General features: G+C 40.4%; 1 protein-coding gene and 1 long non-coding RNA gene across 2 annotated transcripts in view; one reads left to right on the plus strand and one right to left on the minus strand.

Annotated features, from left to right (window-relative positions):
* Window positions 1-858: 858 nt before the first annotated feature.
* LOC105354631 (uncharacterized) lies at window positions 859-2,082 on the minus strand. The gene is made up of 3 exons (XR_909205.3): window positions 1,946-2,082; window positions 1,440-1,560; window positions 859-1,360 (listed from the first exon to the last, which is right to left on the minus strand). It is a non-coding gene; the product is annotated as an uncharacterized LOC105354631 (long non-coding RNA).
* Window positions 2,083-2,490: 408 nt separating this feature from the next.
* ntn1b (netrin 1b) overlaps window positions 2,491-16,484 on the plus strand; it is a 60,871-nt gene continuing 46,877 nt past the window's right edge. The window contains exon 1 of the mRNA XM_004071822.4: window positions 2,491-3,505. Coding sequence (XP_004071870.1) covers window positions 2,491-3,505 — 1,015 coding nt within the window. The remainder of the gene's footprint in view (window positions 3,506-16,484) is intronic.

Consider the following 16,484-nt stretch of genomic DNA (forward strand, 5'->3'; position numbering starts at 1 on the left):
AAGTTATGGTATTGTTGCTCAAAAAGATAATCAAAAATAACAGCCATCTGATAGAAACAACTATTTTAAAATAAAAAAAGGTTATAGCTAACCTTAAGGTCCCAGACCGATGATCTTTTGATCTATTTTCAATGGATTCCAAGTGGTCTTTTAATTATGATTCTGCCAAAATAAAAATCCTGTGTCATTTTCTAGGGCGTAGATTTTGCAGAGCGGCAGGAGTTATTCAAAAATTGACCTCTGAGTTGTGGGCATGACTGTTGCCCTGGAGTAAGCCTGCCCCATTCCCGTCATCCATCTGTTTACACGCTCTCCCACTAGCTTACAGCCCCTCACAACCCCAACCTAACATTAGTGGTACAAAAGAATTGTGCTCAATATGGGAGCTAAGAAAACAAAGACATACTTGGATCTATTTCTCTGCAAGTGGACGCTTCAGAATGGAGCGGAGCGGTGCAGGGAGCTTGTGGCTTGCAGTAGTAGTCTCTGCATCAGGGGAGGGCAAACCACAGCCCGGGAGGCACACACAGCCCCCCCAAACCAGTCAATCTGGCCCACAAAACTTGAATAAGTTGTACTGATAATCCTAATTATCAGTACAAAATTTTCTCGGCAATTCATGTGTCTCCCTTTTATTTGTGGACTGCAAGTACATAAACCTTTATTTAGGTGGAGAAAGTTATTCTGCATTCATGCACTGTTGGAATAGTTGTGTTTTCTGATGTTCATTTATGTTTACTGAGTTGGACAATCATTCAAACTTCACATGAACACAGCATTTCTCTACATTTGCGTTTTTCCTTAAAGGACATCACCCCTTTGGTGCAATTGGCATTAAAATAAAGACTAAAGTCAGAGTTTAGAAACAAAACATATTTATTAATTTTCAATCAAAATTAAAGCGTGTTTTCATCCTGATTTCATGACATTTCCTTCACTGATGAGTCTGCTCTTGTTCCCAAATTTTTGAACCCTTGTTGCCCACAAGTCAAAAAGCTTACCCACCCCTGTTCTATGTCTCACCTGCGAGCTTTTTTAAACAGGATTTTTGGTCTGCTCCTGATTCACAATTTATACTTGTCCATAATGAGAAAAATGTCATGACGGACCCAGATGCTGAAACCCATAGGCAGAGGCAGGTAGGTGAGTGGTAAGTAAGATGTTTAATAAAGTTCTTGTTGGTTCCTGGCGAGACTGTGGGTAACGTGGCTTGAGTTCTTGGTGCGTGGCGTAGCTGGAGAGATTGAGGAGCACAGAAACTGTGGCTCACATTCACAGGTGGTATCAGCACAGGAAGGCTGTGGCTGCTGCTGCTCGAGGTGGTAGGACTCAGGTGACACTCTTGACATGAGGTGAAAACCTGGAGTGCGGAAAACAGACAATGTTAACTCAAGACGAGACAAGGGGCCAGGCGTAGTGAGCTTCAGGAGACTAAGCACCATCAGGGTTAACGGACTGGCGAAGAATGATGAAGCTGGGTCTCCTTTTGTAGCAGGTGGCTTGATGAGTTGAGTAGTCAGAGCTGAGATGAATGAGCAGCAGAGCTGGAGGGGGAGGAATCTGACAGGCCACCATGACAAAAAATGCTATAAGAACACGTTAAAATACCAAAAACACCATTTTCATTGGAGTAGGTCTTTAATATTTCCCATGCTGGCATAATTTTTTGTAACTATGTGGCTGTAAAAATACGTCAGTCCATTTTTTCCCCTCAATTGGTTGAATTTCTGAATTTTCTGAAATACTTTTAGGCCTATTAAAAAAAGCTTAAATTAAGTATCTATGTTTCATAATGCAGATGTCAAGAGTTTGTTTTAAGACCTGATAAATATATCATTAGAGCATCCATTCAGACCAACATCATTTTCATTTTAACAAATAAGAAATAACCTGCAGGTTGATTTTGAATGAGTTAAACCAAAAAAATGCAGTTTTCAATAATCACCAGAAGAGGTCGCTGCTGCTGCTGCTTTCAACGCAGATGTTTAAGTGGCTCCGCTGCCTAGAGAGAGTGGACTCTCTTCTCTTGTTCCTCTTAAAACAGATAGAGAATGGACCAGGAAAGATATAGGTGGACAGAGGTGCAACTGGGTGGACAAGCAGCAGCAGAAGAAGAGAAGAAGAGTATTTTTCCATCTGTTATTTTTGTTTAGTCTTAAGAGAAAGAAGGCAGCAGTTTGACTCTGGCACCTTTGTTTTTGGAGCGTAAACTAGATAGACTCTCTCTCCAAATTATTTAGAGACCCTTCAGACAGAGCCGGATATTTGGAGGTGGTGGTCTGGGTGGAGTTTTCTTTGCCTCGTAAGATTATTTCCCACACATTTGTAAGCATCGTACATGCCCGGCTCTGCGTCTTTACGCACACACTTTTCCTAATGTTCGTTTCATCATCCCAGTGTTCAGGCTGTGGTTTTGCTTTCCTCGTACTTGTCCGCATCTATTAACTGATCCGTGTGTCTCTGCTGCATTTCAGAGGCGCTCGGATTACGATGACCAGGATCTGGGAGATCTGGATCAGCCTGCTGACAGTGTCCGCGGTGACCACAGGCGCACTCGCGGGATACGGGCTGAGCATGTTTGCGGCGCAGTCCTCCCCTCCGGACCCCTGCTATGATGAGAACGGGAACCCGCGGAGATGCATCCCTGACTTTGTCAACTCTGCGTTTGGGAAGGACGTGCGCGTGTCTAGCACCTGCGGGAACCCGGCCGCACGCTTCTGCGTGGTATCCGAGAAGGGAGAGGAGCGCACGCGGGACTGTCACACCTGCGACTCCAACGACCCCAAGAAGGCGCATCCGCCCGCGTACCTGACAGACCTCAACAACCCCCACAACCTCACCTGCTGGCAGTCCGAAACGTACGTGCAGTACCCGCAGAACGTCACGCTCACCCTGTCTTTGGGCAAAAAGTTCGAGGTCACCTACGTGAGCCTGCAGTTCTGCTCCCCCAGACCCGAGTCCATGGCAATTTACAAGTCCATGGACTACGGAAAGTCCTGGGTGCCATTTCAGTTTTACTCCACTCAGTGCAAGAAGATGTACAACCGGCAGAACAAGGCGACCATTACCAAACAGAACGAGCAGGAGGCCATCTGCACGGACTCGCACACGGACATGCACCCGCTCACCGGCGGCCTCATCGCCTTCAGCACTCTGGACGGCCGACCGTCTGCGCACGACTTCGACAACTCCCCGGTGCTGCAGGACTGGGTGACGGCCACCGACATCAAGGTCATCTTCAGTCGGCTTCACACCTTCGGGGACGAGAACGAGGACGACTCGGAGCTGGCGCGCGACTCCTACTTTTACGCCGTTTCGGACCTGCAGGTGGGAGGACGCTGCAAGTGCAACGGGCACGCGTCGAAGTGCGTCAAGGACCGAGAGGGAAATCTGGTCTGCGAGTGCAAGCACAACACGGCGGGACCCGAGTGTGACAGGTGCAAACCTTTCCACTATGACCGACCGTGGCAGCGCGCCACGGCCAGGGAGGCCAACGAGTGCGTGGGTAAGTCTGCGTGTTTTCCTGCCTCTCCGCTTTTACATTTAGTTTCTCCGTATGATAATTGAATCCGAATCTAAAGGTTAAATTATATTCAATTATATTCAGTAAAACATGTGCAAATCATTGTGGATCCAGATTATTATTTTTAGAACAAAATACAAACCCGATTTGCTCATGTAGACGCTATAAAGGAAAATAATAGGACATAACGTTTTTATAAGAAAAAAAAGTTCGGGAAGCCAAATTAAATAGTATTAACAGCATTATTGTTTTTTTACATATGAAAAGCAACAAATTACTGACTTGTTTGTGTATTTGGGTTGACATTGCTGAAATTTCAGCAATGTAATTGCTCTGCAATTTCAGCAGAGTATTGTGTGTGTGTAAGATGTACCTTTAGCTGCTCCTTGAAAAAAATCAACGGTCATGTGACAAAATCGCACTATTCCAACAACTTTATATAATTTAAGACTCAAGCTAATTAATTTACAAATTAAATATTATTATAGATTACATTTTGGTAATATTTTTTTTTAACTACAAACACTAAATACCAGTAAAAAAATAAAGGCGCAGCAGGATTGTCCTGTTTATTTGCCCATTTGCTCACAAATAGGGTTTCTTTTATTATTAGAAAATTGTCATTCTGCTGTGGTGCGATTTAAATCAGCGTTTTGAATTGTTCTGTGCAGAAAACAAAATACGGGAAACCTTTTAAACAAACACAGAACCACAGAGCGCCTGTCTGAATGCGTAATTACGCGCTAATCCGTATTTCCGTCTGCACGGGCGGCCTCACTGCGAACGAAACCTTGCAGCTGCGCAGTAGCGCGCTGGCGAGTCGCGCATGTTGTGTTAAGCAGGTACCGTTCCAGATTGGAGAGCCGATTAGGGCGGTTTATTTGACATATTCTGGCACGTAAACTATAAACTGCCACTTAAAAGGCAACAAACTTTTTTTAGAGAGGAAGACAAAAAGAATTGTTTTTTTTCTCCCTATTTTTCCCCCAGCGCTGATTGTGTTTGAACAGAGCAGCAGGGGTTTCTAGAAATACAAGCCAGTCTCCCTCAGATGCCCGACACTGCCATGGTTTGCTCAACCAGACGGAACAAGTGAACAAGTTGTTCCTTTTGGCCTCCGCCCTTCGCCCGCATGCGAGCGCATTTCACTGAAACAAAAGCGCGTCACCCGCGACATCCATCTCTCTGTCAGAAGGAGGCCCCCTTTCTCGTTTTTTTGTGAGCAAGTGGTGTCATCAGATAAAACCTTTCCACAGAGGAAATAAAAAGGAAGGGTGGTCTGACACCTTATGGCCTGAAAGAGGAAGACTCGGGGGAGGGGTCCATGCAGCCGCGTGGACGCAGACTAATGATCTGTCTATACTGGCGCAGAAAACTATGAGGAAAGACAGAGAAAGATGCGGTTCTGGGAGAGTTGGTTTCACTTGTTGGTGGCAGGAATGAAGGAAGTCAGACAAACTCAATTTCCCATGACTTTGCGTGCGGGGTTGCCATCATTTCGTCAGGAGGCATTTGTGTTGGCATCAGCCTTCCAACATTCCTATCAGCTGGAGGCAGGAGCGGAAAATGTGTCCACAGCACTCCAGCAGCTCAGGTCTCCTCTGAGGAATCCGATCGGAGTCAGAGGAGGAAAGGGGGTTAGTCTTGGATGCTGATGAAGAGATGGGGGCCAGCAGGAGAATGCATGAAGTCAGAAGAGCAAAACATTTGTAAAGACATGGAAGAAGGGATGCAGAATCATTAAAAGGAGACATAAAACAGCTGCAGTCATAAAGAACAAAGGGAGGAGACTTTCTATCAATAGGTCATACCTGTTAAGGATGTGGAAAAATACAAGTGGTGATATCAATTTGAGTATTTCTGCAAATAAAAGCTTTTATTTTAGAGTTTAAACCCCTGCTATTTGAAGAAAACATCTACACCTTACACTAAAACTTTGTAAATAATGGTAAACATACTCCGCAGGTAATTTCCAACACTAATTTTTGTTGTTTGTTTTAATATACATAAAGGATTTGACAGAAGCATTTTCAGTAGAATGGCCTGGTAGAATCCCCCAAGTTTTAGGTTGCTATTTTGATTGCTCATGAACTTCAAAAGAGCAAATTGTCCTCTTAATACTCAATGAGTTTTGTCCCTTTCGGGGTCACGGGGCTGCCGGATCCTATCCCAGCCGTTCGTGGGCGAAGGCAGAGAACATCCCGGACAGGTCGCCAGTTCTGTCCCAAAAATCACACCCATGCACACTCACATTCACACCTAGGGGCAATTTAGAGTAACCAATCAACCTATGAAGCATGTTTTTGGACGGTGGGAGGAAGCCGGAGTTCCCGGAGAAAACCCACGCATGCACCGGGAGAACATGCAAACCCCCGATGGTGTTCTGATTCAGGTCCCCCAGCTGGGACTTTGAGGCAAGAGCGCTAACCACTGCGACACCGTGCAGCCCAGTTAAAATAACACCTAAATATTAATCTGACAAAATAGTGTGCTAACCTTTTGACCCTTTTTTCAAGGGACTATGAGGTTGGAGCATCTTCATTTTTTATTTTAAACTGAATCTATCTTGAAATAGTGGGTTATTAAGTGAAATGCCAGCATAAGTGGATGGTTTGTTCGTAACAATGAAACAGAAAAACGTTTTAATGTTACATTACACATAAAATTCCATAATAACGTATATAAAGATCCTTCAAAAGTAACATGAAAATATTAAAAACAGCAGTTCTCCAAATGTTAAGGAAAAATACTGTTTTTTAGGATCAAACAAGCATAAAATTACTTTTTTTAACAGGGACAAGGGGACATTTCTCTCACCCCTTCGTTAGTAGCATTTATTTCAGGAGTGCTTTCGAAAGGTTGTGTCCCCCCACATCTCAAGGAGATGTGGGGGGACACAACCCTGACCCTTTAACTGCTGTGATCGGGCTTAAAGATCAGGCTTTAAACACAAACCGGCCTTTTTTATTTGGGGAACAAGCTCCTCCCAAATCAACCAACTGCATGCTTTTACACCAAACCAGATTCTTTACTCCGGAAATTTGCTGTTCCTGCAGGCTGCTGTCACATCTCTGTTCCGGCACAGACCTCCCCGAGTCTCAGAGAGCCGCCCTGTGCTGTGAGCAGAGCTGCAGAGACATGCATATGTGGTTTCTCCTCCCAAATATGTTGAGGAAAAATAAAGCAAAGCAGGCTGCCATGTCTTCCTCACGATCCATTAAAGTTCATCTGCAGGAATGAGTTGGAAGCACACAGGCAGCTGGTGACAGGTCGGGCCTCGTGTCCAGAGCAGCTGCTTCACATTCTCCCCGTGTTCAGCGCAGTTCTGACCCCTGACAGCACCGCCCCCCCTCCCTCCCCAGCCTCTGCGGTCTGACTGATGAGCTGTGAAGGGAACTGTGGGAAAATCCTGACTGCCAAGCAGTTGAGATGAAGATGGCTGTCTCCGTGGCTTGTAGATGTAACTCGGCACTTGATCATTTTCAACATTGATTTTTCACATCACTATGAAGTGTTTTTCATTACAAGTTGTGCACATTTGTGTGATTTTTTTTATGCAGCCTCTGCAGGTGCTTTGAAAATCTATCCACAAACTCAATTTGTCACAAAAAAATTATATAAAGTTCGATTTCCGGGCCTTTCCCACTCTGTGCCACTCTTTCCCTAATAGATGTGTGTTCCAAATGCTAAATCTGAAAAATAAATATCACAAGTTATTATAAATATGGTCACAAATATTTAGATTCTTGCTGACTGACAGCAACATACAACACTTTCTGGAAGTTTTCCTACTTTTTTCATTACTAACAGACCCAATAAAGTTTTAGCCAAAACAGTAGCATCGTATTTTCTGCAGACCACACAGACGTAAAGATGCTTAACCCTTGTGCTATCTTAGATGACCCCACCCTTGCATTGACGTGTTCTCCCAAGCATGACAAAGGTGGATAAAGGTGGAAAGATTTCATGTAATCCATGGACACCAGTGAGGTTCACAAATCATTGAAGAAAAAAGGTTCAGCGCACTGTCTAGTGGGTCTAGATGACCCGACTCCCAATGTTAAAGTGCCTGGATAGCACAAGGGTTAAGGATACAGCTACTATAAACTGCATGGAAAGAAGAATCCGTTCTAACAGTTCCATTCTGAAGAAGCTGCGCAGAGAGCTGTGCTTCTGCAGTTTGGAGCAGATCTGGAGCTCATATCTTTATCTTAAAGCTGTGTGGTCCAAAGATCGCTGACTTCTTCTTCCATCCATCTTTAGAACTTGCTGAATCCCTTTTGGTGTCATGACTGCTGATGACTACTATGCTGTTTTTAGCCAAAAAAACGGTGTCGTTTTCTAGGACGTAGTTTCTGCAGAGCAGCAGGAGTTGATTTGAAATTCACCTCTGCATGGGTTGTGGGCTGGAATATTAGTGCATAGCAACCCCGCCCACCTTCCTGCCACCTATTGCTATGAGTTCAGAGCAGGGAACTTGCGGCCGACCCATCATATTTTCTACGTCACAAAAACTGTCTTTTTCAAACAACATTGTTTCATCTGCTCCAGTTTGGCTTCAATTTGAATAAAGAAATATTCATAAATGCCATTTGAGCTTAATTCTTCTAAATATCTTTCCGCCATCATCAGAAAAAGGCTGCAAGAACTTGTTAAAAAGGGCAAAAACACAAATCTCATCAAAGTGGGCCTTTAAGGATTTAGAGCCACAACGTGTCTAGACAAAGGTAGATTTAGCTCCTCGTTCCTCTCCTCACTGAATCTTGAAGGACAGATTCATGCATTTCAACTTTTTAAGTTTTACAATGCCACTCTTTGTGGGTGTTCATCTTTTTTGTCATGAAAATGTAAGCAACAAAAGCCGAAGCCACACCAATTTAGGAGTTTTTGACTTCTGTTTTCATGGTTCCAGTGTTTAAACATAACTGAACATAAAATAATAAAAACAAGCTGTTTCTTTCAAATGACTAGCCAGACTTTGTTTAACAATGGAAACAGTCTAACGCCCATGGCAGTGAGTGAAGAAACGTCATATGAAAAAAGGGGAACACCAACACAGCTGCAAATGTTTCAAGAACATCAGATAAAGATGAAACCAAACCAATAGTCTGTTCCAAACGTTTTAGAGGTTCAGAGATGAATAAATCTTAATGAGGATTCAAATTTGCAGTCATGCAAATAAGATGTGAATGAAGGTATTAGGAAACCAATGCAGATTATATAACATTCTGGATCCTTTTTTTTGCAAAATGGAGAATCCAAGATTATTGACAGAGTTGCATCAGATGGATGAATGAGTCCGAATGATCTGTTTTAGAACGTGGTCTGAGTGCAGGTCTCAGGCAGGGAGGAGGTATTTCCAACACTTAAGAGCTAATCAGTCAAATTGAGAAACAGTCCAGGGCTTTCCATCTGAGTTTTATAAAGAATTCCGGGAACAGCTGGCACCAATGTCTTCTTAAAATGGTCACATTTATCAAGGAAAGCCAATCAATGCTACCTAGCATGAATTCAGCCGACATAATCCTTCTTCTCAGACCAGAGATAGATCCCACAGCTCCTACAAGCTATCGTCCCATTTCTTTTATCTCCAAAAATAATTTGCAAAGCAACACACAGAGACAACAAAAATCACTCCTCACATAATTCACCTTGATCAAACTGGATTTAACAAAAGCAGACGGTCGAGTGACAATGTACACAGACTTGTTAACGTATAACACTTTGCCACTATTAAAAACCAGAAAATGACCAGATCTACCATTTATTGGTCCAACTGCACGTAGAGCTCAGAACTGATATAGTTGTTGCTTCCTGTTTCTACACAGCAACAAAGCCATGACTAATGCAACACATCCTTCATTCCACAGCCTTTAAAGCTGAAGCACGTCTGTTTGAGATGGATGAAACAGCCACGAATCCTTACAAATTTTAAAATCACACTTACCACAAAGAATATAGGGAGCTTTCATCAAAACACAACGGGAGTGTTTAAGATGCTATCTCTTCTGCTCTGAATTCTGTATATCAACATTAACGTAACAGAAGATCTTATGCATGAATGTTTTATTGACTTTAGTTCTAATTTAAACTCTCTTGTCCCTGTGAAGCTTCATCATGGACTAAAAACTTTCTATGCTGATGATGCCATTTGTAAATGGTTTTTAAACTTTTCAACCTGAGGACAACAGAAAGTGAAAATCAACAGTCAAATCCAAAAATTATTCTACCACTGATACTCCCTTTTGCTCCAATTGTAGGGGCATTTGGAGCTTTAGTGGTGTCTGACATTTTATCTTTCTAAGGGGGAGCTGTGGCGACTTAGGGGTATCCCAGGGTATCTTTCTGCCAGTATGGTGATCCGAGGTGAAACTCACTTCATCATGTGCTCTGAAGCACAGACGTTTACATTAAAATGTGAGTAATGGTGATTAGTTTTTGCATGACTTTTTAAAGTCATAAAATAGATCTACTAACGTAGATGTCCGGTGACAATTGATGACGTCATTGAGTGGGAGTAACGTCGTAGGGGTAGGGGAAGAATTCGGAGTGAGTCTCACAAAGTTTAAAGTAAAAAATCCCTATCAAGCAGAAGTAGGAAATGTCGTTCGTTGGAGTCAAGAGAACAATCTTGTGCCAAACACTTGTGAACTGGTCATTGACTTTGGCCAAAGCAGAAACAAAAAACCTGTTGTCATTCATGATTCTCCAATGACCTTAGTTGCATGGCTTTCAAATACCAGTAGTAGTGTTAAGAAGGTTCACCAACGTCTTTTCCCTTTACGGAACCTACGGAAATTCACTCAAAACAAAACTGTACTTTAAATTTTTTATTGATGTTGTAGTGAAAGTGCTTTCACTAGTTCTGTCACTGTGTGGTTTGGCTATCTCACTGTGAAAGAAAATAAAACTCTAAGCAGTGTGGTTCGTTCTGCCAGCTTTCAGATGCGATCTTCCATTATTGGAAACCATTTATGAATCTAAATTCTTATCTAGATCTACAAAGATCGTAAATGATCTCTCTCGTCAACCCCCTCAACTGTCTAGAAAAAGATATCGCGCTGCTAAATTAATGACGTTACATTAGATTAGATTAGATTTAGATTTATTAATCCCACGAATGGGAAATTTCCTTGTCACAGTAGCATGGAGTTTGGCACAAGTATGTACAGACAGTATTGACGAGTTAAAAACAAATACACATTTTGAAAGAATATATACAAAAATAAGAGTGCTCTGAAAAATAAACAGGGAAAATGATGTACAGGAATATAGAGGTCATCTGTATATACAGTTTTGGTACAGTGGAAATAAAAAAAACGCAAAACTATAAAAAACTATTTACTTAGGCTGGTGTTGAACAGTCTGCTGGCAGCTGGGATGAAGGACCTGCGGTAGCGTTCCTTTTTGCATCGTGGGTGCAGCAGTCTGCCACTGAAGGAGCTGCTGAGGTCTGAAACAGTCTGATACAGTGGGTGAGAGGGGTTGTCCATGATTGATGTCAGCTTGGCTAACATCCTCTAACATCATCATCTAACATCATGCTGGAAGCTTCTTCCCTGAGTCTGTGAGGTCTCTGAATAAAGAAAAAAAAGACAAGGAACGTTTGGCTGCGTTTAGACTTGCACTTTAACTCCAACGGTTGACTGAAGAGCCAATTTATTTATTTATCTATTGTTTATAGCCTTTTACATAATTGTTTTTATCAAGTGCTTCTAATTGATTTATTTAAGCTTTTAACCTGTGTCTTTGTGTTTCTCGTGTTTGTGGGGAGCCATGCAGCTGTTGTTCCAATGCGATTTAACCATTTCAAATAGCTAATACTTTCATTGACTGGTTATCCTTTTCTTATCGTTCATGTTCCCCATGTTGGGAAACAATCCCAAACTCAGAGGGGACATCCTGCAGAGGTTGGAGCAAGACAGTCAGAACTGTGTTTTAACCATCACATTTCAAACATTTTTTAAGGACTTTTCAGTATTTTTTAACAAAAAAATATACATCGAAGATTGAGTTTCAGTGAAGACTCGTTTGTCCCATGAACACTGCCCTGAACAGAACCCTACAACCAGAGCCTACAGACTCCATCACTGATAGAAGGATCTACAGTGCTTCCAGGACCCCATCCTAAAATTCTCAAATATAGACAACAAAACTTCAGAAAGTAGCCCAAGCCCTGCTGCCACTGGTGTTCCTTGCAACTTTATCCTGTGTTACTCTGGTGAGACATTTCGTGAGCAGTCGGACCATAAAACAAAGACGGGCATTTAGGGGACCATAAGAAAACTGACTGTAAAACAGAGATTCCTGCTGTGATACAGTTCTGTGGCACTTGAGTAAAAGCTGCATGTTTTCAGGGGGATTTATTTTTCCTAAAGATCATAACTCAAAACAGACATCATGCTCGGAGCCAGAAAGGTTTCACTCCGTCTTTGAATAGCAGCTTGAGAAACTCTGCTCTGCTTAAGGAGGTACGTCTCTGAGCTGACACTTTGACTTAACGTTTCCACCGTTCACAGGTGTTGATGTCGGATCTCCTGCTGATTTGCACGAAACTTATCCATACGAGCTTTTCACATTTTCAAGAACACTCATCACCACCTGTGTTGTTATTTAGACATTCACACAAACACCAACAGTAGAGGCAGATTTTTGACAATGATCTACATGTATGCGGAAGGTTTGAAGCACACGTCTGTGCTGCAGATTTTTAAATCAGTGCAGTTTGTACTGTTTGAACTAGGAGTGTAATGATACATTTTATTGATTCAATTCATGTCATAATTTGTGGTTGCTGATCCGACTCATAGTCAATTTTGGTTCCTTTTGAAAAATCTGATTTGATACGATACACTGACCTAAGATCGATCCAGGACATCCTTGGCCAAAACTCAGAGATAAATACATGGTACTGAACAGTTCGTGTGAAGTTTTCAATGCAAACTAAGAAAACTTTTATTTTTAGTTCTCTGTGTCCTTTACTGATCAAAGACAATATCGGTCAAAGACAGATATAAAGGTCTGGAGTTTGCCATAGAGAATTGCAGAGGTTTTTAAAAGGTTCATAGTGTTATACTGTTATTATGATATGAATATATAGTACTATAATAATATAATTGGGCAAAAGGTAGTATTGTAGTTTGTGAGTTTAGTAGCACTGTTATGTGTCTTTAAGAGATTTTAATCCATGCTTTTATTTCAACACGTTTGGACTACTGTAATGCTCTCTATGTTGGGCTTTCCCAGAAATTACTTGCTCGTTTGCAGTTAGTCCAAAATGCAGCTGCCCGTCTTCTAACTGGTACACGGAAACAAGAACATATCACTCCCATTTTTGCATCTCTTCACTGGCTCCCAGTTCGCTTACGCATTGATTTTAAAATTCTCCTATTTGTTTTTAAATGTCTCCATGGACTCGCCCCAAAATATCTGTCTGACCTGATTCAGGTGTACAATCCCCCCCGCTCCCTTAGGTCAACAAATCAGACACAGCTGGTCGTCTCGAAGACCAGGAGAAAACTGAGAGGTGACCGAGCCTTCTCGGTCTTCGGACCAAAAATCTGGAACGAATTGCCCCTGTACCTCAGACAGATAAACTCACTCAGTATTTTTAAATCTGCTCTTAAAACATATTTTTTCACTTTGTCTTTTAACTGAGTTGGAATCCGGACCTATTTTATGTGTTTTATGCTTTATATTTTCATGTGCTTTTATTAATTTTTGTATTGTTCAGCACTTTGGTGAACCTTGTTCTGTTTAAAGTGCTTTATAAATAAAGTTGAGTTGAGTTGAGTTGAGTTGAGTTTAAGCTCTAAAAGTTTCATTTAGCTGCAAATTTACAAATTGGTCAAATTGGGATCAGCTTAAAGTGAATGAAAAACTGGATTATAAATTTGAAAAAAAAATAGAATAGAAAAATTGAAAATAAGACATATTATTGTAAACTTGAATTTTTTTTAAGTGTAAATTTAAAACTTTAATTAAAAAAATATCATAAGACTGTTACTAAGTGTAAAAAAATTGGTTTTTTCAACTTTTTCTTTCATTTCTTCCTTTTTGCTTTCAGATCTGTTTTCAGTTTTCTAGCGCTATATCACTGATTAGCTTTTGCAATCTCACTATTTCGATTGCGACTTTGCTGTTAAGCTTGTCTATCAATCTCCTTTGTACCCTGTTTTACGCTTTTGCAGCTTGCCAATGTTACATAAATCTTCATCGAGATTAGATTCTTGTTTTCATTCTAGTACTGGACTTGATTTCTATGAAGGGTTTGATCTTTGAGAGTTTACGACGGAGTATTAGGGCCACCAAAAAAAAAAAAAAAGTAAAATTACGACATTTTATCTCGTAAATTTACGAGAAAAAAGTCATAGATTAACAAGGAGAAAACACAGAAGTTGTCCGTTCATCGGAGCATCGTTTGAAGATGAAAGATTTGGAGCCTTTTGTGAAGCTTTATTTCCAGGTTTATTATAGGTTTAAAACAAAGAGATTCTGCACCTTTGGCGACTCAAAATCAGATTATTGTCAGTAGAGGCGGTTTTCCGGGGTTCAGTGTCAGTAAAGCGGAGTTTCATATGTAAAATAAGGAGCTCAGAGACACGTTTTGGTGCAGAGGATCGCTGCAGCTTTTATTCTCCTTTCCATTCTCAAACCCCGAAGTTCATCTGTCACCTTACGTCATGAACCTGTCATCAGATCCGAACACCAATGCGGAAGTAAACGTCCCGTTATATCATCAAACAACAAAGATGAATGAAAATAGTCTATTATATTAGCATTAGAACGTTGAAAATGCCAAAAAAAGGTGATCCTCCTCCTCAGACGGAAGCGTCACACAAACGTAGAGATCTTGTTTTTGGTGGAGGAAGAAAGGATTGAAGTGGAAAGCTGCAGGGACACGGATGGCTTCATCGGGCTGCAGGGATCCTGCAAACCAACCATCAATAAATAAAACTTTAATAAATTATCAATCAAACAAATGAGCTTCCAGATATTTGGAACGTTCAAGCTCATTCAGCTCACCTGTTAAACTAAGTTTAGTCGGTCTGCTCTGTTTTTGTTTCCTTTTTACTTCAAAAAAAAAAAATGTTTTACTCCCAAAAAATTTTTTTTACTTCAAAAAAAAATTTTTTTCCTCCAGTTTTTTCATCAATGGCCCTTTAGGGGCTCCGTAAAATTTGACCCCTTAGATATTTCTCGCATACGCATTCTTATCAACCTTTAAAGGTTCTAATAAGAGCAATATATTACGGCATAATGAGAATGTTTTTTTTAACACATGTATTTTTTTGTTTTTGAACACACTAACAAAACCAAACAAAACACACTCACAAAATCACACAACACTTGGATCATGAGTACAGCAACAAAATATTTGATGGAAACACAGAGAAAATATAAGAGGATGAAGTTGAAAAGAAAAAAATACAAATGGTATTGTGTTTAATGTTAGAGTACAAATATTTTCTTAATAATGGTGATAATGTCTAATCTAATATCTAACAAAAAAGGTTCTCAGGACTTAAGACAAAAGTTGTGTCTGAATCCCCCCACTAATCACTACATAGTGAACTATAGTGCGTTCGCCATTTTGTATTGCTGTCCGGATCTACACGTCCAAAACCGGATGCCCTAGAAATTTCCCAGAAGTCTGTGAAAAACCAGTGTGCATCGATGCTCACTATGTTAGTGAAAATAGACCACAATGCAATGCATTTGAACAATTTTTGCAACAAAAAAAAAAAAGTTAAATGTGTTTTTTTAATAAATCATTAGCATTTTCATCACCAGAACAGAGTGGATTCTTAAATAGCTGTCGTAAAACACTCATATCGATTAGATTTTCAGCTTGTGATTTTGGTGATGTCATATTCGCCACACACAAAAAAAATACAGGGACTATGGTGTCCGAATTGCTTTTAAAGTCCAGGGCACTAGATAGTCCAGCGCTATACAGTTTTTCAGGAGTTAGGGATTAGGGTGGGAATTCGGATACACAGGAACTCTGGTTGGAGAGAGAGTCAATGGTTTAAATGACATTCACTTTAACTTGCTTAACATCTTTAGCTTCATTTTGTTATAGACTATTTGTTATAGATCAATGGGATCCAAAACTTTTAATGGTGCGGTTAGATTAGAAAGCCACACTCCCCATGATCAACCAGAGCGCATGCGTATGGTCAGTGGGGCTGCATTAAAGGACGACCCGGATTCACTGATGAAACTATTTTAAACCTTCTTCATTATGAATGCAGATTGCTTTCATCGTTATGAGGAACTGTTGTGATTAATGGCTAAGATGCACATCTGATGATCATAGCTGCCCAACTGTGTGCCTGATGTAAACTATTAGCTTAAGAAAAAAAAACAGAAATATTAGAGAATTTTTAATAAAAAAGTTCAAATATGATAAAAATACTGGCTTTAAAAAAATTAAACAAGACATGGAACTTTTTCACAAAGTTTTTTCCTAATTGTTTTAAACATTTCTAATATTTGAATGTTTTTTTTCATGTGAATCCACTCACAGTGAACAACAAAGTCAAACATTGTCAAAGAAATCTATTTTGTTATCGGATACTTTACCATTATTATCACAAAAAATTAAAGTTTTCTCTTTGATGGCATCCATTTTTAAAAAAGGCATTTGCAGAAAAGAGACATGCATTAAACCAAAATGTGCAGATACACTAATTGAGTTAAATGCCACAAGGTCAGTAGTACAAACTGTTAAAATCTTAGAGAACATCTCCTGAGTTAAAATAGGTCAACTATTCAATAAAGGATAGGAATCTGTCACTTAGTAGCAAAAAGTCAAGTGTAGTAAAAAAATGTATTTTTTGGTTTTAACTTATGTACCTCTAAACTGTGAATTTAACGATGTACTAAATTGGATCCATTAAAACCAATATCAATGAATCCAGGAGGTGCTGTGATGAAGCAGAAAGTAAATAAAAAA

Source organism: Oryzias latipes, chromosome 8, assembly GCF_053564925.1.
Source record: "Oryzias latipes strain Hd-rR chromosome 8, Olatipes_Hd-rR_3.1".
Classification (NCBI taxonomy): domain Eukaryota; kingdom Metazoa; phylum Chordata; class Actinopteri; order Beloniformes; family Adrianichthyidae; genus Oryzias; species Oryzias latipes.